General features: G+C 41.1%; 1 protein-coding gene across 1 annotated transcript; it reads left to right on the forward strand.

Moving 5' to 3' along the window:
• The first annotated feature begins 1,032 nt into the window (after window positions 1-1,032).
• xrn2 (5'-3' exoribonuclease 2) lies at window positions 1,033-27,871 on the forward strand. Its single transcript, XM_041064854.1, has 31 exons — window positions 1,033-1,243; window positions 2,059-2,186; window positions 2,384-2,495; window positions 2,728-2,839; window positions 3,406-3,464; window positions 3,568-3,657; window positions 3,867-3,939; window positions 4,259-4,309; window positions 4,438-4,595; window positions 5,018-5,092; window positions 5,404-5,537; window positions 6,199-6,256; window positions 6,432-6,539; window positions 6,735-6,779; window positions 7,049-7,192; window positions 7,342-7,386; window positions 9,444-9,538; window positions 10,917-11,052; window positions 13,363-13,470; window positions 13,837-13,926; window positions 14,204-14,276; window positions 14,468-14,551; window positions 14,779-14,876; window positions 14,988-15,067; window positions 15,207-15,263; window positions 15,950-16,018; window positions 16,472-16,600; window positions 17,933-18,051; window positions 23,244-23,304; window positions 25,782-25,980; window positions 27,416-27,871. The coding sequence occupies exons 1-31, from the start codon at window positions 1,169-1,171 to the stop codon at window positions 27,476-27,478; spliced, it is 2,928 nt and encodes a 975-aa protein (XP_040920788.1). The 5' UTR covers window positions 1,033-1,168; the 3' UTR covers window positions 27,479-27,871.

The following is a 27,871-nucleotide window of genomic DNA, read 5'->3' on the forward strand; positions in this document are numbered from 1 at the left end:
CTGCATCGTCTGCAGCTGTAAAACGTATTTTCATGCCACATTCCTGAGCAGTAACACCTCTGTCAGAGAGGTTTGTGTCAGAGCTTTCACATCTGTGATTTGCATCAGATCTCCCTTCATCTCCTCTGTTTCTCTCCACAAACACTGAAATGATGGCTTCATCCTATTACCTGCAACTCTAGTGTAAATGTTTATGGAAATGGCCCGTTGGAGCAGGCCAAGTGTTTTCCATCAGCAGCTCTTTGCAGTAATAATACTGCAGTGTTGATGTCAGATCCGCCCTGCCTGAAGAGGGGAGGCTAATGGCCCTTTTCCCCCCGCTGCATGAACCAGCGAGGAGGGGAGGAAAAAAATCTAATTCACCTTAAATGTGGTGCTGCAGGGTTGGGAAGTGAGAGGGCATCTGTTCGGAGAGTCCCCATTAAAGGAACATTATGTAAGATCAGACTGTGAATGATGGAGATTTGAACACGATACAATTACAGGGAATATGAACACAAGTTAAAGCTGAGTCTGCACGGTTCACACGTTTCACACATCTGGTGGTTTGTTGTTAATTAAAGCATTTAAATTTCAGTCTTTAAAACAAAAACAACAATAATGAGAAATAGAATTATTATTATTAGCAGCTTGTGATAACTAATTAATCTAATCTTTGTCAGCTTATCAGTGATGTTCTTATTGCTCTTATTAATAATAATCTATTCATACATCACATATCATTTTTACACTGTTTCTTTTACGCAAGGTTAAATACACAAGAAACCATTACTACATATGCTTTTGATATTGTAAGATTTTCAGTCACTTATCTTTAGACTCATTCCTCTTCATATGAAATTTCTATCCAAAATGAAATTCGTTTACGATTCTTTTCCGCCTGGATTCAGGGTTCAAAGACAGTTTGTGGCAGTGCGCTTTAGCCGTTTGTTGTCTGCAGTACCGTTTTTGGCCATTGGGGTCGCTGTGGGCCATCATGGCTCTTAAAAAAATACACCGGAAAAGGCCAGCGTGAACCGGAAACAGTACACAATGGTCATGGACAACAGCATGTAGCCGAAGTGGTGCACTTATCCACGAGTGTCGTGTTTTAATTGAGCTATTTTAACCATTTCGTACCAGTTCTAATTTTTTTATAGGCTGACAGATAAGAGATTCTGCACCGGAGATGGGAGTCCCGGCGTTTTTCCGTTGGCTTAGCCGAAAATATCCGTCAATCATTGTTCACTGTGTGGAGGAGAAGGTAAGGGGCTAGCATGCTAGCTAACCAGGAGCCAGTTTACCGTTAACGTTGTAACGTTCAACGATTTTTCAGCGGCTTGTCTTCTAAACACAAACTGTTTCTGAATGCACTCGCTGAGGCGGCTTTCCTGTACATAACGCCGATTTGTCGGCGACTTAATGTTTTCTGGAGGTTTTGGTTCTTCGCGGATTAGTTAGCGAAAACATCGGAAGTTTGTGGACTTCTCGGTGTAAACAAACGGGCCTTTAACTTTAGGCCGCGTTCAAAACTTCCACTGTAAGACCGTTTTCAACGGACATGATGATGTTTTAACGATGTACTTCAGTGAAAATCATACATTTTAACAGACTATTGTGAAATCACAACACCGAAATTTAGCGGGAAAAGAGCTTCAGCGTTTGCATTGTGTGTGGTGAGTGTGTTGGTCAGGCATTTGCTGCTAATGATATATAGTGCTGCTAATCTTAATCATGGTTCAATCTGCTATTTTCAGTTTATCCTTTGTGTGCGAAATTCTAGATTCCGACAGGTCAAGGCGACACCTTCAAATGGCAGCAGTCCAAACTTTTGGCTTGAAAAAGCGAGCTATGACAATCAAAATGGTTGCCGATTTACTAAAGTATACTATAGTTGAATGATCGACTGATCGAATGATCAATTAATTGTCTAATCTTTGTGGCTCTGATGGTGTCTATATTGTCCTTGTGGTAACAGACATTGAGGTCTTGGTGGTTTACTGCCTCTGGTAAAGGGAAAAGTTTGGGATGTCTGAAAATGAAGTGATTTGTTTGTGTGTTTTGTTTTTACCTCCACAGGGGAAAGAATGTAACGGAGTCCGTATTCCTGTTGACACGACCAGGCCAAACCCCAACGAGGTGGAATTTGACAATTTGTACTTGGACATGAATGGGATCATTCACCCTTGTACACACCCGGAAGATAAGTAAGGACATTTAAGTAGAGCCAGACAGCGTTCAGTATGTTCTGAGATTTGATAGAGTAAATAATTGCAGAATGAATGAACAGATTTGTAGGTAATGATTTCTGCATGACAAATTTACCATAGTAAACCAGGTAACTGTAAACTGCCTGAGTTTTTGAATGGATTTTGGCCTGACACTGTGAACTTTGCTTTCACAGACCTGCTCCCAAAAATGAAGATGAGATGATGGTTGCCATTTTCGAGTACATCGACCGCCTGTTTAATATTGTGCGTCCTAGGAGAGTTCTCTACATGGCCATCGATGGAGTGGTGAGTAAATTTCAGTAACAGAAACCTGCAGCCTGAGCAGAGTTTGTTCTGAATGATGCCTTCTGTCCATGTCAACAACTGGAACATCTGTTAGATGATCTGATATACAGTATGCTGGAGTTTTATCTGTCTGCTCAGTTATCATATATAACATAGAGCAAAATTGCTTTGCTGGCCAGCCTGCGGTCAGTTGCTGTACAGTATAAATTAGAGCCTGTGTAACTCCCACCAGGCTCCACGGGCCAAAATGAACCAGCAGCGCTCTCGGCGGTTTCGTGCCTCCAAAGAAGGAGCGGAGTTGGTCGAGGAGAAACATCGCATCAGGGAGGAGATCATCCAGAGAGGTGTGTGTTGTTTTAAATCTGCAGCACTTCTAGATGGCAAATACACAGAATGTGTCTGGCATCAAACACGTGTCCTTCACATTATATATTATATACAAACTTCACAGGGGACAGCATGATGTGCTCCCCTGGCAGAACATTGTTTTCTTTGAGCTCCAGGACAGAAAGTACTTGTCTAGTTTGGGAAGTGATCAGAACAGCTAATGTGTGGTCGTTTTGTTTGTTGGTTTTTTGAGAGTTTTTATTTGCAGTTGAAAGATCCAGGCTTCCAATCACACTGCTCACTTAAAAAAAAAGATCAGTCTGTTCTTTCAAATCTTTCTGTGCACTGATGTTATCTGGTGCTCAGCTGCATTTCAAATGTCTGAAGTTTAGTTTGCTCTTATGGTCTGAGAGAGAAAACAATTCTCTGTCCTCCCAACACTCCGAACTTAGGTCAGCAACTTTAAAAATTTGCCAGCTAAAGTGAAGTCCTGAAATAAGACAGAACCTCAGTGCAAGCCCAGCCGAGAATCTCCTGTTTAATCTTCATTCTCTGTGTAACTTTACTTTTTTCCCTTCTTCAGGAGGTTATCTTCCACCTGAGGAGATTAAGGAAAGGTTTGACAGCAACTGCATCACTCCAGTGAGTGTCCTACTACTTTTTTATTATTTTTTTTTATTTACTTGTAAGAACAAAAGTGCAGGATTCGTCGTTGAATGAATAATTAGACTTCTTCTGTTTCCAGGGAACAGAGTTCATGGACAACCTGGCGCAGTGTCTCCGATATTACGTCTCAGACAGACTCAGCAATGATCCAGGATGGAAGAATATCACAGTGAGTGTAACTGCAGTTCAGGCTTTCAAATACAGAAAGAAATGTTTTGAGACATTTTTTTATTGTTATTTACATTTTATAGACAAAATAGGTCATAAAGAGTTTTTTTTTACTTGTTTTTTTTTTATTTCAATTTTAGTTGTTGCACCCTGTTTGAATGTTGATGCAGAAGGTTCTCAGTCACTGACTGTCTGTTGTTTTTGATGCAGGTCTTCCTTTCTGATGCCAGTGTTCCAGGTGAAGGTGAACACAAGATTATGGATTTCATCAGGAGACAGAGAGGTACAGCTGCCGTATTCATGTCTGCTGTATGAAAGGCTCCTACATTAAAGCACATATAGCTCAGAATTATACACCGTAAACAAAAAAAACTGTTTTAAGTTATAAAAAAAAAGTTACAAACAAATGCAGAGTTCAGTCAGAGACGACAAACACAGACCAATGAAAGTGTTGTTGAATTTCATGTTGGCGCTTTGATCTTTGGGTCAGTATTATATGTAGACTGTGATGAACACAAGACAAGTCTGAACCTCCTGTGCCAACACTCACACGAATACTATCAGAAAAGTCATGGACTCATGTTTGTGATTCACTTTTTCAGCTCAACCCAACCATGACCCCAACACACACCACTGCCTGTGTGGAGCTGATGGTAAGTCTTTAAATTCACCGTCGGAACATTCACTTCATCCAACCTGACAGTTAAACAACTGTCATAAAAAACATTGTCATAATTTCAACCTTGTCTAAGTAACATCTTTGTTTTCGTGGACTGATCAGCTGACCTGATCATGCTCGGCCTGGCCACCCACGAACCAAACTTCACCATCATCAGGGAGGAGTTTAAACCCAACAAACCCCGGCCCTGCGCACTCTGCGGACAGATGGGTCACGACATCAAAGATTGTCAGGGGACGGCCAGAGAGAAACAGGGAGAGGTGAGAGGCTCAGACTCATTGGACTGATCTTAATGGTCTTACCCGTTATTACAGCTTTGCACTTGTACAATGAAAATAAAGAGTAAAGAATTTAATATTTGATTTTGCACTTTAACAAGAAGAGTGGAAGAAACCAAATGTCACTTAGATGTTTTGTTTTAGGCTAATTTTTAATTTGGTTTTCATTTCATTTATAAAAGTAGTTTTATCTCAACAACAGTTGAGTTTTGATTGGGTTGAAAAATGTGTGTCCAGTCCTTTTGGATAAAGATTTTGATTTACAATAAACAAATAAACATGATCCTAACTCTTGAGAGAATCTGACATCAACTTTACTGTTTAATTTTTTTTAAAATCTGTGTGTCAACTTTATGATTTAAAGGAGGCTTTAACCCTCAGACTGTTTCCTTTTTCTCTTTCAGCACGATGAATTCGCTGACACGATGCCAGTGGCTGAGCAGGAGTTCATATTCATCAGACTGTGTGTGCTGCGGGAGGTTGGTTCCTTTTCCCCACTTAGATTTTGTCCTAAACCATGAAATTGGAAGAAGAAGTTTCCATCTGTTCTTGGACTGTTTGAGTTTTTACTAATTTTAGGTCTAGCTGGTTGGTTGGTTAATCCCATCATGTTTTCTTTTTGGCATTTTAAGAATGGGTAAATGTCAGTTACTGACGTTACGTTCAATCTAATTATTCACACAAGGACCACGTTTGACCAGAATGTGCACACGAGCAAACTCTGGCTGTAGAAATAAAGACACCTGTGAGATAAATCGCTCTTAAATCCGCTGCCCCTTTGTGTTTTCAGTACCTCTCCAGAGAGCTGACCATGGCCAGCCTGCCATTTCCCTTCGACTTTGAGAGGAGTATAGACGACTGGGTCTTCATGTGCTTCTTTGTTGGAAATGACTTCCTACCTCATCTGCCGTCCTTAGAAATCAGGTGAGCTTCGCGACACCTTTATGTGCTGAAAGCTGGTTTGAAAGTTAGAAAAAGAGGTAGCAGTCGTATCTGTTGGTTCTTCAAAACTCAGAATCAGCTTTCAGTTTTCTAAATGCATGAACTTAAGAAGTACTAAGGTATAATAAGTGTATTTATGCAGTCTCAGGTTTTTTTTTTTTTCACTGCTTGCCGACTCATTTATTCCAGCTTTGCTGCGAAAGCTGGAGCAAGCCTTCAGCTTTCTTTAAGCTTCACAAAAACAGGGTTAATTGCAGGACGGTTGTATTGAGTTGCTTTAGACAGAGCAGGTGTTTTCTCTGCTGTCTGTAGAAGACAGCCTGATTACTCACTTTCACAGTGATCGTAATCCTGCCACCACTTCACTTTAACCTTCAACGCTGCTCAGCCTGAAATCTGGCGGAGAGGGTCAGGCGTCGGTTGTTCTGTGTCACTACTCGTCTTTATTTGTACGACGATGAAGTAGAATGCTGGTTGGTTACCTGCCAGAGTGGTTGGCGAGGCAGCCAAGATTTTTGCTGCTGTCCAAGATAAATCGCTGTCTGTTGGCGTTTGGTGTCGGATCAATGTCTCGTCCTGATTATCATTTAAATTTAAACCGAATGACTTGTTGTGATTTATTCTCTGGTGTTGTGTCTTGCAGAGAGGGAGCAATAGATCGGTTGGTTGGCATCTACAAAGACGTTGTGCACAAAACTGGAGTGAGTATCATCACTTATCTGAGCAGTGCAAGCAACAGGCTCACACCACCTGTCTGGAAATGGAGAAAATGCATTGTGGGAGATGTAGGAACCCACTGTATCCAGCTGAATTTAGTGGTCTGTGTTGCAGCTCTGTCTGATACACTGATGTGACCCGGCCGGTGTTTTTCTGCAGGGCTACCTGACACAGAATGGCTACGTCAACCTGGAGCGAGTTGAGTTGATCATGCAGGCTGTGGGTGTGGCCGAGGACAACATCTTCAGGAAACGCAAAGAGGACGATGTAAGGTTTCACACTTTTTCTCACTGAGATCGTTACATTTGTTTTTGTCTGATCACATACAGCTGGCTGCAGCTCAGCTCATTCACCACAGAATATAGCAAATGTTTTACGCTGCTTTGTTGGTGTTTTCACTGATTACTGAGTCTGTGATTACTGAGGTTTCACAATCATGTGATTACATTTTCTTTCTTGCAGGAAAACTTCAAGAGGAGAATGAAAGAGAAACGAAAGAGGATGAAAGTGAGAAAAACATATGAATTGTGATGGTTACTGATGGTCGTCGTTTCTTTTGCACTAACTGTCAAAACTCCACAAAGTCAGTGAAACTAGAACAGACACTGAAGTGGTAACAGTCCTAAGTCACATCTGAAATCTTGTAGTGATAAAGATGAAAGAGTTCACTAAAATAACGTGTGGTGAAATTGCCAAATTCTCAGTTTCTGCCCAATCAGCCCACATTAGTGAGCTGTCTGTGTTGACTGTTTTGTTTTTCCTCTGTGTCACTGCAGATGGAGCAGCAGGGCCCCGCCTTCCTGACCACGGGCCAGTTCGCCCCTCAGGCCCTGGGGAGAAGAGACCGACCTGAGGCCGTGCAGAACGCTCGGCACCAGGCCTACAACATGAGGATGCAGTCCAGGGAGCAACACAACAAGGTATGAGGGGTTGTTAAGGTGTGACATAGAGCCTCTTTTCCTGTAGAGGTATCAAAGATAAATCTGTCTGTTTTTAGGTCTGGAAAAATTGTTGGGTTTAGTCAAAAAGCTAAAGAGAGTCATAATTTCTTTTCTTGTTTTCCCTCCAGGATGCTGCTCAGTCTCTAAAGGCCACGATGAGAAATGGAGGCAATGTAAGTGTCGTCTTATACATACAGACACATATGTAACTACCAAGTTTAAATATCTCCAGAATTCAGTGGAAACTTCTAAAATATGAACATTTCATTGTCCTTATTATCAGTGTGGAAGTTACTTGTGGTGGATCTGTCAAAAATAAAATTTGAGGTTTGTTTGTACTGTTTAAAACCAAATATACCAAAATATATAAAATACTGTACTAAACTAAACACTGGCTCTGGAGAGGGCGTTTCATGTTTTAATGTTACCTGACGGCCACCGTATGTTCTGCTACACGCGTGGAAAGGGAGGGGCGAGGGAATGGGTGTTCAGGTGGTTGCAGTCTGCAGCCTCACTGCTAGATGCCACTAAATCCTACACTGGTCCTTTAAAGCAGTTCAGGCCATCTGGACCTTGTGAGCGCAAACATTTTAGATGCTTTTAACTTGTTGACTCATAAGAAAACTATAACAATTTAGGCAGCGTTGGTGAAACTATATGTTTGTGCAATGTTAACATCTTAAGTACCTGCGTTTGCCATTTTTGTACAACAGAACTACAAATCAGACAAGGAGAAAGTTTTTTTGCCAACAACTGTCAGATATCAGTTAAGCTTCAGTACAGTGTAATTTTTTTTTTCCTGTCCACGTTGTTAGAAAATGATTTTCATCATTATGTTTGTTATGGCCCAGCAGATAACACTTAATCTTTCCTTCAGAAGACCAAGACAAGTTTATCACCATCCTTGAAAAATGACCCTCGGTTGATTCAGTTTCATGTTTTCAGTCATTGTGAAACTCTGTCACCTTTTCTTATGGATATTTCATGCTGGACAGTCTTTGAGTTTGGACGGTCTGTCTGAATGTGCACGCTGCCTTTAGTTCCGTTCATGGTCATGTTTCTATTTAATGTGTCTGTTAAGCTGTTAAATTTCCAGCTTGTGTGCAGCCGACAATAGCGGTCCATAGATTAGCACATGAATGAAAAGAGCTCTGAGGCGACGTAGATAAGGCAGTGATTTTTTTTCTTTTCTTCCCTCCATCAGATTCTTTCAGACAGAGAAACTTACAGATGTACATTCCATAACTTTACCAGTGATGAAGATAGTTCGGGTTTCACATGATTTTAAGATGTAATGTCAAAGTCACATACATTTCTTTATACTTTGCTTCAGGAAATAAATTTTTAACATTTTACCTTTTATATTTTTCTATAGAGCAGTAATCAGGTCAATGTGGTTTTAGATGAAAGGCGTTTGCACTGATCATGATCTTAATCACTGTCGTTTGTCTTTACAGCAGCTCGCACTTCTGTCGAAACAGGAAATACCTGGAGCTCAAATTTTACCTTGAAAATTAATCATGAAAACTGAAAAATAATTGCAACTATTTTGGTAATTGATGAATCATTTGAGATATTTTTTTAAGCAAAATGTTCAAACATTCCTAAGGTCAGAGTTGCTGCTTCTCTTTGTCTCATCTGATAGTAAACTGAATATCTTTGGTATTTTGACTGTCGATTAGACAAAACAAGACGTCTCATGGTGTCATCTTGGGCTCCAGGAATCTGTGATTGTGGCATTTTTCACTGTTTTCTAACATATTTTAGACTATTTCATTTATAATATGTTTGATTAAATCTCTGTGAAGTAGTACTAGTAAAATAAATTGCAGAACTTTAAAAGAAAAAAATATAATTTTAAAACCGAAGTAAAGAAAATGCTGTTTGATTTAAAAAATCACAACAAAGTCACAGAAAGAAGAGACGACAAATGGCAGCTCAGGAAATCTGAATCCCACAACCTGAGTTCTCAGCTTCTTTTTACAAACCCCAGCTTAATCTGTCCCTCTGCTCAGTTTACAGTCTTATTACTGCCATTTGTCTTTATACTTTAGGATTTGTTGGATCTTCATCTGTATGAAGCTCAACTGTTCATGTAGTTTTACTTTCATGTGCAATTGTGACTTATTGTTTCTGAAAATGGCGGCTGGTTTTCTTCTGTTCTACTGATGTATAAATAATTCAGTGTTCTTCATCTGTCTTTGCTCTGGGTTTTCGTTACCCTGCGCAGTCGTCTGCTGGGCCCAGCGACAGCGCAGAGAGCAGGGGGGTGAAGAGGAAAGCCGAGGACAGCGACAGCGAGCCAGAGCCTGAAGACAACGTCAGGTAAATCTGACGTTACCCATAATGCCACTCAGCTGCCAACAGTTCAGTCAGACACTGTCTGATTTGAACCTGGTCACATTAATGTAAAGACTTCAGCAGCAGAATAAGATACACAAAGATAAATTAAAGGTTCTTCACTGGCTTTGCTGTTTTGCTCAAAACAAAAATGAATCAGCTGTTTACGAGATTGATCGTTTATTGTTTTGATTTTCCAAATCTGCTTTTGTCTGTGGAGATTTCTTAAAACCGTTTGTAATTCTCCTTTGGCTGGTAAATCACTCGCCATCTTTGGTAGAATGAAACTGTTTTGACACTTCCAGCGCTCGTGCTGCTGAAGCAGCAGGCATTCAGTGGAAGTGTCCACCACACAGTGTGTATGTGGTTAATAAAATGAATCTTTGCAGACCAGCTTCAGTCAGTGAAGATGGCGTTAACGAACAGAAGCAGAGAGATGTACTCATTAATGCCACCGTGCTGCAGCACAAGCTGTTTAACTCTCTGCCACCTCCCCTACACACACACACACACACACACACACACTCACCCCTCTGCTGAACAGCTCCCACCTCCCTCTGCATGTGATTAATATGGAAAGCAGGAATATTCGAGTAAATTCCTCTGTGACGCACTCGTCAAAGCTGCTAAATCCATCGGGCTAAATTGGTATTCATGGAGGCTTTCCTCTCAGGAGTCGGCGCTCCCTGCGGGCCGCTCCGAGGATCCGCGACACAGATGCTGGACGGCCTTGATTATGTGTGCAGAACGGCATCGCCGCCCCAAATCTACCAAGAAGTCAAAGCCATTAAACTGTTCCAGCAGCAGCGAGGAAGTTAATGCAGTTTCTTTCAGCGTATGGACGAACAGAGGAGCATCCTGAAAACCGCTGATTCTAATGTTTCATTCAGGTTTATTTACACTACAAACATCTGGTGGTCTCATCCATTAATCACTTACAGTTCTGCAGTAGAAGAAATTTCATTTCATGGTCGCCAACAAAATGACTGAGCAAAAACAAACAGCTGTAATATCAAAGCCACATGCTGTGATTCATGCTGTCCAGACCGTTGATGCCCGAGAGAGTTGATCAGTATTATGACACATTACAGAGGAATGTTCTGTGTGTCTCATGACCGCCGAGGTGCATCTTGTCCACAGGGTCGTTGTCGTCTTCTGTCTGTTCAGTCGAGCAGGTTTCCCTCTAGTCAGCTTGTCTTTTAACATTTTGTGAGCGGTCGATCAAACCAACTTTATCGTACTTGACTGTTGACGTTTAATTTTTTAATCCTGGATTGTATGTCTTTGTGAAGAAAACTAGCTCCACCCTCTGAATTGGTGTGATCAGATGGGTAAGGTATGACCATGTCGCTGTGTGCTGCAGGTTGTGGGAGCAGGGCTGGAAGCAGAGATACTACAAGACCAAGTTTGACGTGGATGTAACGGATGAAGATTTCAGGAGGAAGGTGGTTAGGTCGTATGTGGAGGGTCTCTGCTGGGTGCTGCGCTACTATTACCAGGTAAGGTGACGTGTTCCTTCATTACCATGAACGCACACACTGTAGTTGACGCTGTCCTGCTGCCCCACTCACTCACTAGAGCTACAGATGTGGATTAATCCGTTGCTGAAAATAGTCCCCCAGTAAGTGCACTTTCCAAAAACTACACTGTTCAGCTGGTAAATTAATAAGCCTTATTTTTCAAATTGACATTCATAACCGGTTTTTAAAGATTCGTCCTCGGTAAGAGCCGAGAGCCACACACAGGACATGGAGGTCAGAAAGTGAAGGTCAGCGGCAGAACCTCAACAAACCACAACAATGGTGGAAAGCTTTCAAGGCAAACAAGCAGCTAATCTTCCAGGTACACTTAAAGTACACAGGCAGGTATGCGAACAATAACGCTTGTCTACGCGTACGCTTGGATAAAAAGTAAATTGTGAGCCTCGGCCCCGCCCACTCTCTCTGATTACCAGGTGATCTCTGGGATGACCGCAGAGCACCGCAGGTAGACGTAGAATGAAAACGCCGATCTAATTGACTACTTAACTCCGAAGAGGCTGCCAAAGTCAGCACAACACCAAAGAAACATCTTTGAAAATAACTTCATACAGAAAAGACGCCTTCAGTGTGACCAGTGTTTTTAACAGAGCGACAGGTTTTTTTCTTAAAAGTCAAGAAGTGTGGAGTGTCTCAACCAAATGTTCCTCCTTATAGCAGACTCTGATATCTCCACTTATTGTTTGCAGTGTGATTATATACTAAATCATTTTACTGTTGTATAATATTGATCTTTATCTTGAAATGAAATAATCAGCTGTGGGCCCTCAGTAGAAGAGCCGGGGCGTCTCAGGCTGAGCCGGGGGGATTTGCTCGGGCTGATTGTGCTCTCCGTGTATGCACGCTCTGTGTTGACTCCGCATGCTCGCCAATCCAAAGCCCGTCTCAGGGGGCCATTCTGGATGAATTCATTAGCGGGCCCTCAGCGGACGGGGACGTGTCTGCTCTCTGCTGCCACATATTCACGGTTCTGTCCGCCGGCGCAGAGTTATGATCACGCACACCTCGCCAAATGATCAGAGGCGGGAGAGCTGGGTTTATCCAAAACACAAAAGACTCTGTGATAGAGATTCACACTTTGTTCTGTGTCTCAGGTTTTCAGAGCCTTTGTGTACTCAGCTGTGTAGCCCTGATGAAGGTGGCATTATTCTTGGGCAGCTCAGTTTAAATACAGTATTTTATTTTAAAATTTTCTTTCAGAAATCGACACGTGTAGTTGGTAGACTGACTGACTTTAACATTCATTTGAAACTCTCAACAAAAACCTCAGTCACTCAGCAGTTATTAGATTAAATTATTGTAATTGATTTAAAAATTGAATATCATTGGGTTTTAGACGCGTGGTTGGCCGTCGCCTTTCTCTCTGGTAAATGTGGTAATATAATATGTAATATGCATTTTTCACAATTTTCTGACATTAAAAAACAGACATCATCTGGATGTGATTCTGTAGAACTGCGTCATAGAACCATCGCTCCATCTTTGATTATACTTGTTTATTTGATAACATGCTAAGGTAACGATTTTCCCCCCTTGTCTCAGTGTTGATGAAACAGGACAGTATATTTAATTTTCTCGTTGTCACGGTTTGTGGTCTTTGACCCCATCGGCCACAGTCACAAACGAGTTTCTCCTCGAGACAAATCATTCCGTCATATTACCATAAATGATCTGTGCGATTATTTGAACGTGGAGATCGGATCCTGTTCTACGTTTCCATTATGGTAAAGTCCCATATTATCATTTGAATGACCATCTTTAATAATGGAGTGCTGGGCTTTGAAACAAGATGGGCTGAGATGTGAAGATTGGTGGATTTGTCAGAGGACCTGAATTCAGGGAAACTTACTACTGCAGTGTAAACAGTTTTTACTCACTTGTTTATTTTTTTTTTTTTCAATTTGTAATTTGTTTTATCTTATTTTATTTCTTTTTTCATCTTATGTAAAAATAGTATTCCTCTCTTATGTTATTGTTACTACTACAGCTGTATGAATGCTACACGCTGGAGTTTCTGCCTCTTCAGACTTTGAATTGGTCCAGTTGTGCCAGGATTCCTGTTTCATCTTATGTGAAGTCATTCACGCTGCCTCTGTGTTAATTAAATACTTTTTTAATTGTTCATCATCAGTTAATGTGCTGATTATTTTCTAGATTCAGTCGTTTGGTTTTGTAAAATCTCGAGCAGCACACGACCTGTGTGGGGCAGATTGTTCTTCTCACATGTGAAGTCATATTAAAGTCAGTGATTGTTTCTGTGCTGGTTTGCAGGGCTGTGCTTCCTGGAAGTGGTACTTCCCATTCCACTACGCCCCGTTCGCCTCCGACTTCAAAGACATCAAAGCGATGTTCACTGAGTTTGAGAAGGGAACAAAACCAGTAAGAACAGACTGAAACTTCCTCCTCTTCTCTGCCTCTTCTCTTCTTCTTTCACCACCATTGGTTTCTCTCTGTTCTTTTGTCTCATCTTTTTGCAGTGATGGTTTGTTGTCAGCACTGTAACAGAAAACGTTTTGGGTTTATTTTGTAATTAAGGCGTTTTGAATATGTTTCACCCATCACACCAGCACCAGTGAATTATATGTTATTATAGACTGATCACATCAGAAGATTCTCACATTGATACGAACCGTTCAGGTTTAAGGTTTTGATAACAAACACATCTCCTGCTGCACATTATTGAATTTGGTCACACTGCTGTGCTGCTGAGTGTGTAGATAACTTGTGTGTGGTGCTTGTTTGCAGTTTAAGCCCCTTGAGCAGCTGATGGGAGTGTTTCCTGCTGCCAGTGGCAACTTCCTGCCCCAAACATGGCGGAACCTCATGACCAGCCCAGTAAGTTTCAGAGTTCTAAATAAGATCTGGAGAGATCTGAATCTGAGAGGTTTTTAAAAACTGGGAAAATATTGCAGCTAAAAGATAATTTTGGAGTCAAGTGTTTCATTCAATTTGCAAGGATTAAATAAACTTGAACTATTTAAATAAAGACTTTCTAAGGGCAGATCAGTTTTCACTCTGCCTGAAATAAAATAAGCTGCCTCCTCATCTTTTTCCAAATTGCTGTGTTTGTGTCAGTCTCTTCATCTTCTTTTATGCTCTTCCTTTGACACAGGTCTCTTCCATCATTGACTTTTACCCCGATGACTTTGCCATTGACCTGAACGGAAAGAAATACGCCTGGCAAGGTGAGTCACAGTCCTGCTGAATAGCCCAGATTTCACAGGTGCATCACGACTGTCAAGGCTCGAAGAGAAAATCATTTATAGATGTTTCTGAAGTTTTCAAATCCAAAACTCCAAAAACACTTGAGCAGCATACATGACACTCAGTAGTCATGTTGGGTGTAGTTATTCTATGTGTGTGCTTCTCTTTGAAGGCGTGGCCTTGCTGCCTTTTGTGGATGAACGTCGGTTGAGGGCGGCTCTGGCTGAAGTCTATCCCGACCTCACCCCCGAGGAAGGTGAGCACAGCTTAATCCAGCGGTGTGAACGGTGTTTCTGTGCCGAGGCGGTCGGTGTGTCACATCACAGCTTCTGTGACTGTAGTTAAGAAAACAAATCAATCCACTGTAAACTCATTTTCTGAGCATGAGACAGTTTTCTCTCTGTTTTTAGATATTTAATTTAAATATGATGTCAAATATCAGTATCCTCCATCACTGCAGCTTCTGTCTGTTCTCTGTTGCAGTGAAAAGAAACAGCCTGGGAAGTGACATGTTGTTTCTCAGCAAATCTCACCCGCTCTTCGACTTCATACTTGAACTCTATCGTACAGAATCTCACGAGGTAACAAAACTCAAACCCCCAGACGCCTTAGATCCAAATTTAACTGATATTCTACAGTAAATGCTGTTGTTTCTGGATACTGGATACAGACTGCAGCTTTGTCTCTCACAGGCCACTGAGATCCCTGCAGAGCTGTGCCATGGAATCCAAGGTACATTAAATCTTGATGACGACCCAATTCTACCAGATAAGTAAGGAACGCCTGCTTTATTCTCACTTATTTACAATTTGTCCCATATTTTTAACGAACACTCGCTGGAGGAGAGCCGGTCCAGCGTGACGACTCCGACTTAACATCGTTTATTCCTTTGTGCTCGATTGATTCTTCAGGACAGTGCAGTCGCCCATCCCAATGCTGCGTGACATTTCACAGAACAGTGCGGTGGGGTAAGGACCATGTACCTATTTCACACATATTGAGGCTGCTGCTAATTATTGGAACTGTTTATTTATCTATTGAGTATTTTTTGGTAGAGCAATTGATCATTTATAATTTCATGTATATAACGTGCAGTTGCTTTGCTGAAACAGCGTCAGTGATGGTTCAGCTCTGTTGGAGTGGAGGTGCTGTGTTGAACAGGAGTGCCTGTTATTTTCTCCACCCTCACTGTCTACAGAAAACCTGACTCAATAAAAGTCTTAGTTTGAACACTAAGATAAGTTGAAAATAAACCGAACAAACCTTCATATGCAGCTCAAAACCTAAAAACAGGTTGGGTCAGATCAGGATCTTTCCTGCATATTTTGTCCCACTGATTCACAGATATGCTCTCATCCAGGCGTTTGAAGTGCAGCTCCAGAGCAGATTAATTTGAGACACATTGCAGTGTCGATTTGTGTACCTGTACACCCAGGCTTTCTCAGAGGGTGAAAAGACATTCAGGAACACGTAGGAAAGGACAGAGTGAGGCAGACGAGGCACTCAGTCAGAGAATAATCCTCAACGTTAAACATCACAAACTTAGGATCTCTGTGTTGAAGGGGAGAATTTTTCCTTTTTAAAAAAATCCTTTTGAAAATGTGAGCTAATGAAACTCTTGACTCATTGAAAATGATTTTCCTCTGTTTTCCAGTGTGAAGTTCAAGGACCCTGAGTATGCAGATGGCTTTGTGTTCAAGGCGGTCCTCCTGCCTGGAGCCAAGTGAGGGTTTTTCTTTTTTTTTTCCCCAAACTTTATTTATCTCAGAAATACCTTTCTGAACATCAAAGGCTGTTTGGTTTCAGGTGTTAAGTGTGGTGATATTCTGTGTTTTTCTGATGGTCATCCCACACTAAAACCACTAAAACCAAAAATGTGTTGGTCTGTCGCTCAGCACTTTCGGACCTCCCTTCCTTGTCTGTTGCTCTCAGTTCCATGTTCTTTGGTTCGTACTGAAGAAGTAAATCTTTAAAAACACCTCACAAATATATAGTTTCATTTTAAAACTACAATAGTACTCTGTAGGGCGCCTACCTTCGCCAAGGCCAAACAATCCTGCACGTTTTGTTCTTATAATAGAAAAATAGAAGGGAAAGTACAGTAGGATTCCTGCTTCATCTTATGTAGTACAGTTCTGTGGTCATGAGGATTCAGTATTTTTTTTTTTTTTTTCAGGATTCCCAATAAGGTCCTGAAACCAGGTGACTGGGAGAAGGGGAACAGGGAAACATGGAGACCACAGCTGGGCTTCAACCCAAACAGGCAGCAGGCTCACCTGGACCATTCCGCCTTCAGGGCTCTGGGGTAAGTTTATCTGTTCACTGTAACAGCCATTAAAACAGTGGAGTCACACCTGTGCACCCACAGGGTCCTCTGTCATAAAAGAGATTTGTATTTTGTAATCTCTCTGACAGACGAATGGGAAATTTAAAAGGAGTTTTTCTCTCAGCATAAGAACAAAAACACATTTCTAAAAATTGCAGATTTGCTGACATTGAAATTCTATATAATGGAGATGGAGACAAAGAGACAGATGTTTCAGTATGTTTATATGTTTACAGGCCTCTGCACTGTCTATAATATTTATATATCTAGAAAGAAAAACAAAAATCCACAAACAGCAGACTTAAATTTTTTTCCTGTCAGCCGTGTTTGAAGCTGAGCACATCATCACCTTCATGTAATGTTACAAAATAAAGGTCAGTAATTTGTAAACTCCTTACACAGGTAATTGTTCCATTTTGAACCGGTGAACAAACACACACCTGCCCCTCTGAAGCGTCCTGCTGTGTGATGATATCAGTTTATAGTGAGCAGTGTTAAACAATGACTGCTGATTCTGCGGTGGCTCTGTATTCAGATTTGGGAGAAGAGTACAGTATTTTAAAATGGAAAATGTGTTTAAATGTTTGTATCCCCCCTAACGGGCCCCATTAACCAGCCATCCTTGATTATGATCTAAGCTCTCTCCTCCACACATTGATATTATCATTAAGGAAATGTGAATAATTGAACATCTGGCTCGGTCCGACTGCAGCGTGTTTGGGAATTAATTATGCACAGATTTGAAGAAACACAATGTATTCCAATTTTTTTTTTTTCTTTTTTCCTGCTAAACTAAGTTGTCAGTTCAGTAAATCAGGCAGTTATGTGCCTTGATGGGGCCAAACAGGCAGGTGCTCAGAGGATGTTGAACAGAAAACCCTGGAGAAAATTGTTAAGAGGATTTTCTTTTGTTGCTTTGATTTTTAAATCAAATGTCATCTACTGTGAGGACCAGTAATGGACTCGGTAACAGCCAGAGCTGCACAGAGAATCAGGGCAGTAAAAAAAAAAAAGTTTATATTTTATAATCTAATGTTTTTTATGTTGGGGCATCTACCGACTCTCCACACAGCACCAGCTCTGGAGCCAGAAGCCGGCCTTGGCCTGGACTCTCTCCTTTTCTGGAGCTTTCTGTTCTGTATTTTATGTCTGTAGATATTTACATGTATATTTACATGTATAAATCTACATGTATATGTTATATATATGTGTCTAACACATGCATGTGTTATATGTATATTTTACAAAATCTTTTGTTGAAGGACCGTGCTGTTGTGAATTAGAGTTTACAGATTTTTTCTCTTCCTGCAGTCACAGTCTGAGCAGAAACCAGCACAGCGGTGGGCAGTACAGCAACACCCCCCCACCAAGCAACTACCAGCAAGGAAACTACCGTCCTCCACACAGCAGCGGCCACCAGCCTTTCCAACGTAAGAAACACACACACACACACACACACACACACACACACACACACACAGAAAATGATGTTGTGCACATGATGACAAATAAAAGTGATGTTACTTGAAAGTTTTGCAGCATGTAAGGTCTCTGACTCTGTGTGAGCTGCACTCTCCCTGTCAAACTTTCACTGATAACAAAGTCCATGGGCGAGATACCGAATCCCAGATTGGAAGTGTGTGTAGTGCTTTTAGTGTAAAAGTGTGAGTCCCAGCTCTGTTCTCTCATTGGCAGTCGTGTGTCCTGCTAAAGTGTCTTTGAGCCAGAATCAAAATCTACCTGCTTATTATGAACAGCACCGTGTAAACCACAGAACTGTAAAGAAGGGCTGTAGCTAATGATTGATTGCTCAGTTCAGCGATTATTATGCAACATACAATATGTCAGAAGGAGGGGCTCCTAGAGAATGTCCTTCTGAGGGCACAAATAACTGTTATATGATAAAAAAATTCTTTTTCGTTCGCCATACGAGGGATGGTTGAACATATGGAGGCAGAATCTCTCTCCTAGCTCCTAATCACGGCCTGTGCTCGGCCCCGACCTCAGCCTTGTGCTCCTCTGCCAGCTCTTCTCCAGTTTGACTTTGATGTGCCAATTTGCAAGTAGATGAATAATCTCTTCTGCCCACTGATAGCCTGCGGGGGAGTTGTGGCTATTTTGGTGGCACTTGATGCAAATGGGGGTTTTTGGCTCCTCCAGATTGCGGCAGCACCTCCCCTGGCCTCTGCCGCTCGTTCTTAATGTTAAACTTGCCAATTAGCCGTCCACGAGTTCCTTTTTTTTTAATCCCACTCGCTCTATATTTTTTCACCATTTATGGGGAAATTGTTATTTTAATAAATGGGAATCGCTGCAGATCTTCACGCCATGGCTCGGCTGCGATTCTCGGCCTGTTGATTTTTATTTTATTAACTGAAGTACCTGGAACAGAAATGTGTCAGTGTTGAAGGTACCATTTATCTTTGATTTCTGCTGCGTATTAAAGTTGTGAACCTTTACTTTTAGATTTATCTCTGAACTTTTTAACAAATGACTCAGGGAAACTTGTGCTTCTGTTTAACATTGATGGTAAAAACTGGACTTAACATGGACTAACTCTAACATTGGTGACTCCAGGAATGTGATTACTGAGACAAGTAGGCCTTACTCTGCTGCAGGAGGCCAGAGGCTCGCTTTTGTCCAGATAACACTTTCTCAGGGCCAATCCTCTGCTCGGCCAGTAATCACTGCAGGCTTTGCTGCGCTGGGCTTTTGTGATTTTGTGGGGTGGGGGGGGTTGGGTTGGGTTGCTGATTAGCGATGTGGGAGACCAGGGCCAGTAATGAGACTGTCGAGTGGCTCCGCTGGACACAGTGGCCCCCTCTGATAAAAGCATCCGGGAGGATCCCGTTTGATTGGGTGTGTGATGCGCTCTGAAGAGGGTTGAAACCAAAGTTAACTTCCCCCTTTGACGGTGCAGCTACCTCCTGCGGTGATGTGTCAACACGCTGCCTCTGAAACATGCTGCGGGTCTTTGTGATCCGCAGCCGGAGCAGCTGGTGTTTAATAACCAGCCGGGGAGTCTCTGCTGGTGGCCATTATTGTCTTTACACGCGGTGACACCAAATTTTAACCAGGGCAGCAAAGCGAAGGTTTGATGCAGCAGCCACGGCGGCTGATAAGCCTCCAAACTCCCCGGCCACTTCAGAGTAACAACTGCACATAAAAGCTGCTCACGCTGACTGGTCGACCAACTTCAGTAACAAAGAGTCACCAAATACATGTCAGAACCATATTTTACTCTTATTCTCACCAAACTCTTTAAAGTATTTAGATTCATTTCGGGCTTTTTAAAATGATTTGTGTTCTTAGCAATCGGAGAGGTTGTTGTACTTTCATCTCACAGCAGATGAATTAGTTGATGCCTCAGTGGAAGATTTAGCCTCCCACACTGATTTCAGCTCTGCAGCCACAGAAACCACGATAAAATGGTGCATCAGGGACATAAACAGAGACTTTTACTGTGGTAGGACCGTAGGCACTGGACAGTTACTCAATATTATTGTTTACCAGCTTGGTAAATGGGCGCGGGCTCATATCATGATCACGTGATTGTGTAATTTTGTTTATTCATTTTTTTAAAATTATGCTTTCTAATTAATTATTGACACCAAGGACATTGTAGTTCAACCATCACATCAAACTAATGAGTGATAGAAGTTTGTGTTTTATATGTGAGAATGGTTTTGTTGGTTATAAAGTGTTGGCAGAACAAAGTTAAACTCACTGAATATTAAATTGTTAAATTTGCCAAATTCACCAAACACAGCGTTTCCACAGGATTGGATTCTTTCTCACGTTCTCCCTCTGTCACTGTCTCTCATTCACAGGTTTTAATCTGTTCTAAAATTGATTATTGGTTTGTGAAACGCGAGGAGCTGTTGGTCCGTCTGTTGGTCTTCTTTGTCCAACAGACAGAACAGTTACTGTCCTGCTTCTGTTATCAGACCTGAGCTGACTGGACGGGAGCTGAGTCAAATAGTCGCTGAACTAATTGAAAAGAGGTGGAGAGAGACGTTTAGTTGTTTAGCGCGGCTGTAATCCCTGCATTAATACAGTGGACACAGCGTGTTTTAAGGATTTAAAGCGTAATCCTTTGTTGGCTTTTGTCCGGCGCAGACTGGAGGTCTATACACTTTCAGATCATTGTTAATTAAGGAGATTGACAGGTGTCCACTTGTAATTCTCTCTTTTGAGTCATTGCTGGCGATGAGGAAAAGAAGAGCAGAGTGTTGTGGAGTTATAATTGGAGCCCAACTGGGTGGTCCACTTAAAGTTTGTTGGTGGAGGAGATAATCAAACATGAAAACTGAATGACAAAAACAAAATGATAATGTGCCGACAGCAGTCTGCCTGCTGGCTGGTAATTGTGTGTTTTTAGTTCTTTTTGCAGCAATCAGCAGAGAACTCGTGGAATATTTCCCACTTGACTTCCCTTCACGTTATCAGGTCATAAACACATTATTTCAGTTAGTCTTCCACTAATGTCCCAAGGTTTCGGACTCATAAATGATTCCCCCGATACTGGGCGTTCAATTAATAGGTGGATGCAGGCCAGTCAGTTTCCCCTGCAGAAAAACCTGGCACCTTTGTTTCCCATGATGGCCTGGACCATAATGCCAATGGTCCTTTGGAAGCATGCAAATTTAAAAAAGAATTTAAAGATTTTGAACATCAGCACCCAGAGTATGTTTTTAGTTTTAATTCACTGACGTATCTACTGTGTTAGTTTATGGCTACAGCCATGCACATAAGCTAATAATGGCTGTGCTAACATTCTGATGTTTAGCATGAAACACAAAGCACAGCTGAGGCTGATGGGAATGTCAGAAGTTTGTATTTGATCAGAAACTAAAGTGTTGGACTGAATTTTGAATTCTGACCTGATGATGGCGCTAGATGAACAGTGAGGGGATCATCCTGAGGGGATCATCCTGAGGGGAACATGAATGCCTGAACTAAACTTCACCGTCGACCAACCAGTAGTTGTTCCGCGCCACACCAGTACTGTGGCACGGCTAAAAAAAATCACAAAGACCAGAACACCTGCACAGAATTTCAGTATATAAATCTCAGGTCTCTGTGTTTAAAAGGTTGTTTTTATATGTAGTCTTTATGCTCTGGTTAAGCTCTAAGCTTTTATTCGATATTGACTGTTTTACTTGTTTTATTAGGTGCATCAGTTTCTTCAGGTCTTTATTTATTAATTTACTGTATCAATATGTTATTTTGAATTTTGTGACACGACTGTTCTCTTGTAAAATTCGTTGCATTATCGTTACTTTTGTTGTGGCAGTTTGAGCCGTCAAACTATCATATCCATCTAAATCACGTCCATGTCATTGTTGTTTGCTGAACCTTTGTCTTGATAAATTAGAAAACACCCGTTTATTGTTTTTAGATTTTTTTTTAAACTCCCAAACATTAACTCCTCAAAAATCCAGTATTAGTTGTACTTGTTCCGTCCAAAGTGCAAAGATATTGAAAAGCAGCCATTTCTCATCTTTGAGAAACTGTAACCAGTAATGATGAAGAGATTATCAAAACTTATTTCTTTCAGACTAAATGATTCATTCGATCCTTCAGCTGTAAACAGCCTTTGCAGCCCCAGATGTAAAATTATTGTGATATTAATTTCTGACCACATGACCCACACTGGTGATAAACAAATATCAGTATCCTGCCCGGCTCTTGTTTTGGGGCTTCATCGGTTTAAATCTGCAAACAGCAGAACAACCAATATCAGCTTCTGTGAATTTATATCGGCCAAATCCAAATTTTTACTCCGACTCCTTCCCAGGTTTGTAAACATGAGCGTCCAGGTCCTTTTCACGGTCCCCTTCACCCACCCTGAGCCGAGCCACTCAGCAGGCCTGCCCCTATAAACAAATAAGTCCGCAGTTCGCAGCTGGTCATCGCCTTGGCAACAGTGAATCTGGAAGAAGCTGTTCACTCTTTTTTTTTTTTTTTTTTTTTTTTAAAGTGTGTCTTTGTGAAGGGCTTGCAGCGATGGAACCGCGGTACTTGAGGCGTCCACAATGCTGCCGGCTGAATGCTTATTTCATTTTCTGAACAAAAAATGCAAATGTGGAGCTCCTGCTCTCTCCCCTCGTCTACATCCCACCTCCCCCTCCACCTCCACAGACCGGTGTGATTCCACGTTTGAAAGAACTTGATTTTATCATGACAACTGATTCGTTCTGTATCCATGACAAAAATGAAATAGTTTGTATTTTTCTTTTTTTAATCTTCGAGGTTAAAGCTGGGGTTAATTAGTATCCATGTTTAATGTCAGATCCTCGTAGTTTTAGCTAAACAGTCAAACTGGAGGATTTCCTCAGGTTTCACTGCAGACCGACTCAGATGATATGAATGTGAAATATTTCTCTTCTTCATCGTCGTCCTCAGTATTTAAACTGAATCACATGTGAAGGTTTGAGGTAAAACACAAAGGAAAACGAGCAAACCTCCTTACTGCAGTATCAAAGCTGTTCAGGAGGCAGGTAGACTCCAGGGCAAAGTGTTGTCTGCCCTCAGAGGACAGAGCTCACTGCTTCTTTACAAACTTTAAACTTAGCTCAGCAGAACCACTTCTGAACATGTCGTCTTTTGTCCTCTGCAGATTCCAGGCAGAACAGTTTGCTGGGAGCGCCTCCCTCCTTCCAACAGCCCCAATACCCAAGGTGAGTCGGCTGGTTTGTCTGCTTTTTCTGATTCTGCATTTCCTAGTTGTCATTGGACACGTCCACAGTTAATATACCAACATTTACATCTTTGGGTCGGCTGTTCCTGTTTGAAATAAACAAAGGGAATTCCATTAGTTTCTAAAATAGGATTTAGCTTTTGATGCAGTGTCAGGACTAGGACTATTTTTGTACTTTTATTAAAATTAGAAATTTGGCTTTCACAGGAAAACTTCCTACATCCTTTCCCTCAAATGTCCCTCTTTGTTTCCTTCTTACAATCACAGGTAAAATTCAACATGTGTATTAAACATGTAAAGACCCTGGTCTTTGGTTATTGTAGCTCGTCTTCATCTAAATCCCCCCACAGATTTCCAGCCTTTTTACGTGAGCGCTCTGCCTTCATCCGTCGAGGGGCTTTGCTGCCACTGCTGCTGAATTAAGATTTTTTCCTGCCGCTCTAAAACAAATTTCTCTCGAGGAGGTTTGTGCAACTTAATGAGGCATCACTAATGCTGTTGGAGGCTGCGTCGTTCCCTGCACCGCAGCCGCTGGCTCCGCACAGACCGGCTATTGATTCTGGCTCCAGGCCTCTCCAAAGTCCTAATCAGGTTTTTTTTGGTTCAACTTTTCAGGCCCATTGTGGCTCCGTGTCACCTCAGGTCAGTAGTTATTAGCGGCAACTGAAAACAGTTTCTTTAACTACTCAGGACTGGACCAAATGAAATGCAGGAGGAACTTGGAGAGTGGGGATTATGGATTCCAGCGCTCAGTTAAGTCCGGCTCTGGCCTGAGTGTGACATGGTTCAGTAATGAGGGATGGCGCTGCTGCTCTTAGTTCCTTCTCTCTTCATTGTTGCTAAGAAGAGACTTTTAATATCACTGTTGTACCGACACATTGTCCGGTGGCGGTTTGGAGGGCCTCGGTGTGCCTGCTCAACGCCGGGTCCCACGGACGCAGTGTGGCCGTCTCTTTGCAGGGACGATCCGAGCCATATGTGAATATGGTTCATTTCATACTCTGCGCTCTTTCATGTGCCTCGATGCTAAGTTGTCTGTGAGGAGAGGCCGTTTTATCTCTTTGAGTGCTCGATCCCTCAGCAAACGCAAGTCGATGGGGATTTTAGGGAGGTCACTCCAAAGCAGAATGAGAGGCCACTTCTCTTTTTGGACCAGGAAGTCCAGCATTTTATCAGACTGCTGGCAGAGTTCCTACTAATGTGAATTAGGATGTAAAACTCAGATTGTAAAGGTGTGGGACTTGGATTGTATTTTAATCAGGAAAAGTTTTTAGTGCGGATGCTAACGAGTGTTTTCATTATCAGTTATTATTTTCAATTAATTGTTCAATCTTTGAAATAGGAAATAGAGAAAAATGGCTGTTGCAGTTTCAGAGTACAAGGTGACGTCAGCAGTTAATGATATAAAACAGTAGAGCTGCAACGATTAATCGATCAACAGAAAATTATTTGGCCACTATTTTGATAATCGATTAACTGTTTATACATTTTTTTTTTTTTTTGAGAAAATAGTTTTAAAATTTTTGCTTTTTTCTAGTTTCTGTTCTTTTCTATGATCAGCTTGGGTTTTGTTTATCAGACAAACCGCGATGGATATTTTTCACAATCGTTTTCCAAACAACGAATGGATTAATCAATGAAATTAATCAACAGATTAATTGACAATAGAAATAATCGCTGCAGCTCAGTAAAAGAGAGAAAAGCAGAAAAGCCACAACCAGAGGACGATGGAAGGTTTTTCATTGTTTTTGCTGAAACAATTCATCAATTATCAAAGTAGTTTTGATTATTAGTTATTATTGTTCTGTGAATTGATTTATTGTTTCTGCTTCTTGTCACTAAATCCTGACGTGTGGGATGTTTTGTTACATGAAAACACGTATTTGTGTTATTTAAAGTACCAAAACTTTGATAATGTTTTGGCATCAGCATCAGAACTTTTGACAGAGCACAGACGTTCGACTAAAGCAGGTGGAGCTTCTGATTTCTGTGTTGAAAACATAAAGAACTGCTGGTTTTTAATGATTCGGTCTCACACTGTTCAGCCAGTGATGCGTGAAACTTTTGGAGTAAAAGCTCCGATTCATCAGAAATTAATTAAAAGGTGATCCTGTCAACGCGCCGCAGCAGTTTGAAATGGACTCGTTCTTGTGAATTAGTCCGTTTTAACCTGTGGAAAAGTATTTCTAACTTCACACTGTGACCACCTGAAAAATGGAAGAGAGTAAAATATTATTTCGTGCTTGCTAACTAATGATGAAGTGTGTTAACTGCATTAACAGACTCACTCTGATGTTTCAGTTTTCATTTAGAGTGCATGCACTTCTTCTTTCAAGGTCTTTACATCCACTTCAGAGCAAAACGCAGTTAGAAGTTTTAAAATACATGTATTAATTTAAGACCTTGTTAGAGCACTGTAACAGAGAGCTGACACGTCTGATGTGCTCGCGTCTCCAGGCAGCAGCAGCAGTACGGAGGTGGGGGTCACTCCTGGGATCGGGCCATGCAGTCACAGCAGTCAGCGTACCAGCAGAACATGAACCGTGGGCGGGGAGGAGGGGGGCCGGGCGGCTATCAGCAGCGCTATGATCACCGGAGAGACGACTGGCACGATCGCAGGGACGATCGCAGGGACAACCGGGGGCAACAGCATCAGGTAAATACTTCCCAGCTGTTGGTTAGTCTGCGATCTCACAGCCAGTGGCTTAAAAAAAAAAAAAAAAATCTCATCACTGCTTGGACGAGCTGTGGGCGGTGCTAAAGTTTCTGTCATGAACTCAGAATTTCTGAACTGAACATCTGCTGACATCTTTGCTGACAGGTCATCATTTTTAAAAAGTTCATTTTAAACTTTTATTCACATCAGTGAACTTTTGGTTTACATTAGCTTATTGACACATTAATGGAAAACAGTGTCGTAATCTTTTTTTGCTAGATTTATAGATTTATTTTAGTTTTCAGTTTGTTTTTTTTTTGTTTTTGACTCACTGTGGAGTCTCTGGAGCTGCGTGAAGTCTTCACATGATTTATTTTGTCAAAATCCGAAAGATTCTCAGTCTGTTTACAAAAATGCAGAACAAAGAAATCCAGCCAATCCTCAGGGGAGAAGCTGAAACCAGCACACAGTCTGCATTTTTGCTTCATAAACAAGTGATTGATCAAAAATCGAGGCGATTGATTATTTTATCCAGTTCAAGATTATTTGGTTTTTTTTTTTAATCTTAAATTATGACAGAACCAGACATTTCAAGAATTTTCTCTAACAGCGTTTTGGCCTTCATCAGACACTGAAACACTGAAACCCTTTTACAGTAAAACAGGTACACGTCCTGTCAACTTTGAAAAGTTTTAACCTGAACTTTTCTTACAAGCTTCCTGTTTGAGTAAAATGCTGATATAAGGAAACTGCATCAGTCAGACTTTTTTTTAGCATTAATTCAGACATAACGGTGCAGTAATTCAAACAGTGGCGCAGATGCATTAAAGGGTCAGTTCACACTAATTCCAAGAATAATTTTTTTTTCTAATTTTTTTTCTCTATAATTTTTTCATTTGCTTTTTTTTCCAGTTTTTTTTTCTCACATTTAAAAACTTCTAGAAGCCGTGTTACTCTGAATTACCCACAAACCCTCCCTGTCCTCTTTTAATGAGGACTGTTTCTTTGATATTTTTTTTTTTTGTGTGTGTTTGTTCTATTTAAACCAGCCCTTTAATAAAGCTGCTGCTAAACATATTTTCAAAAAAAAAAAATGTGTTGCTGAGTTTAACAAACTCCCCCAAGAATGAAACGTTTGAATATGAGTAAAACACCAAACAGGGTCTTTTTTCTTTCTTGAACTGAATCAACTTCAGTGAATTAAACTTTTGGGGTTTTATCTCCCAACATTAAAACACTTTGTCTGCAGGTTTAAATGTAGGAATTTTACAACAGTATTTGAAACACGTGAAGGAAACGTGAGATGTTTCCTGATGTAGATAAAGTGAACTGAAAGTGTTTTGTTTCATCGTTGTAGAGCTGTGGACTCGTTTTAAATGTGTTTTTATTGAATCCTGAATGTCACCACTTCTAACTTCACTGATTTGTCTTTCAGGGCTACAGCTCTGGCAGAAGTTACCCTCCTCCTCCTCCCTCCAGAAGATATAACTGGAACTAAACTCAAAAAAATGTCGGAGTTTAAGGGGGGTAACTATTTTTAGGACAAACATGTCATCTTTTTTCATTTTATTGTCTTCTTGTAAAATGAAATTTATGTTGTTGTTTTTCTTTCATTTTTATTCTACTTACAAAAAAAGAGAAAACGTCTGTAACCTGTGATTTTTAAGAGGAACAGCCTGCAAACTTAAAATACAAGTGAGTCAAGGACAAAGTGTCCCGCTGTGTTTGTGAGACAAGTCCCTCCAAAGCATCCATGTGGTTTAAGTAGTGAAAACAAAATAGTGCAGTAAAAGAGTAACAGTGATGTAGGGTTAATATTTGTTTAGGATTTATCTTCTGTATCTTTAGGGAGATGAAATGCTTTTTCAAAATAAACGGATTTCCTCTCAAA

This window comes from Toxotes jaculatrix, chromosome 19 (assembly GCF_017976425.1).
Source record: "Toxotes jaculatrix isolate fToxJac2 chromosome 19, fToxJac2.pri, whole genome shotgun sequence".
In the NCBI taxonomy this organism is placed as follows: domain Eukaryota; kingdom Metazoa; phylum Chordata; class Actinopteri; family Toxotidae; genus Toxotes; species Toxotes jaculatrix.

Coding starts and splice junctions, on each gene's coding strand:
- xrn2 (XM_041064854.1), top strand. CDS start 1,169: ATGGGAGTCCCGGCGTTTTTCCGTTGGCTTAGCCGAAAATATCCGTCA. Junction 5,538..6,198: donor CTGCCGTCCTTAGAAATCAG/GTGAGCTTCGCG, acceptor TGTGTCTTGCAG/AGAGGGAGCAATAGATCGGT. Junction 18,052..23,243: donor CGGCCACCAGCCTTTCCAAC/GTAAGAAACACA, acceptor TGTCCTCTGCAG/ATTCCAGGCAGAACAGTTTG.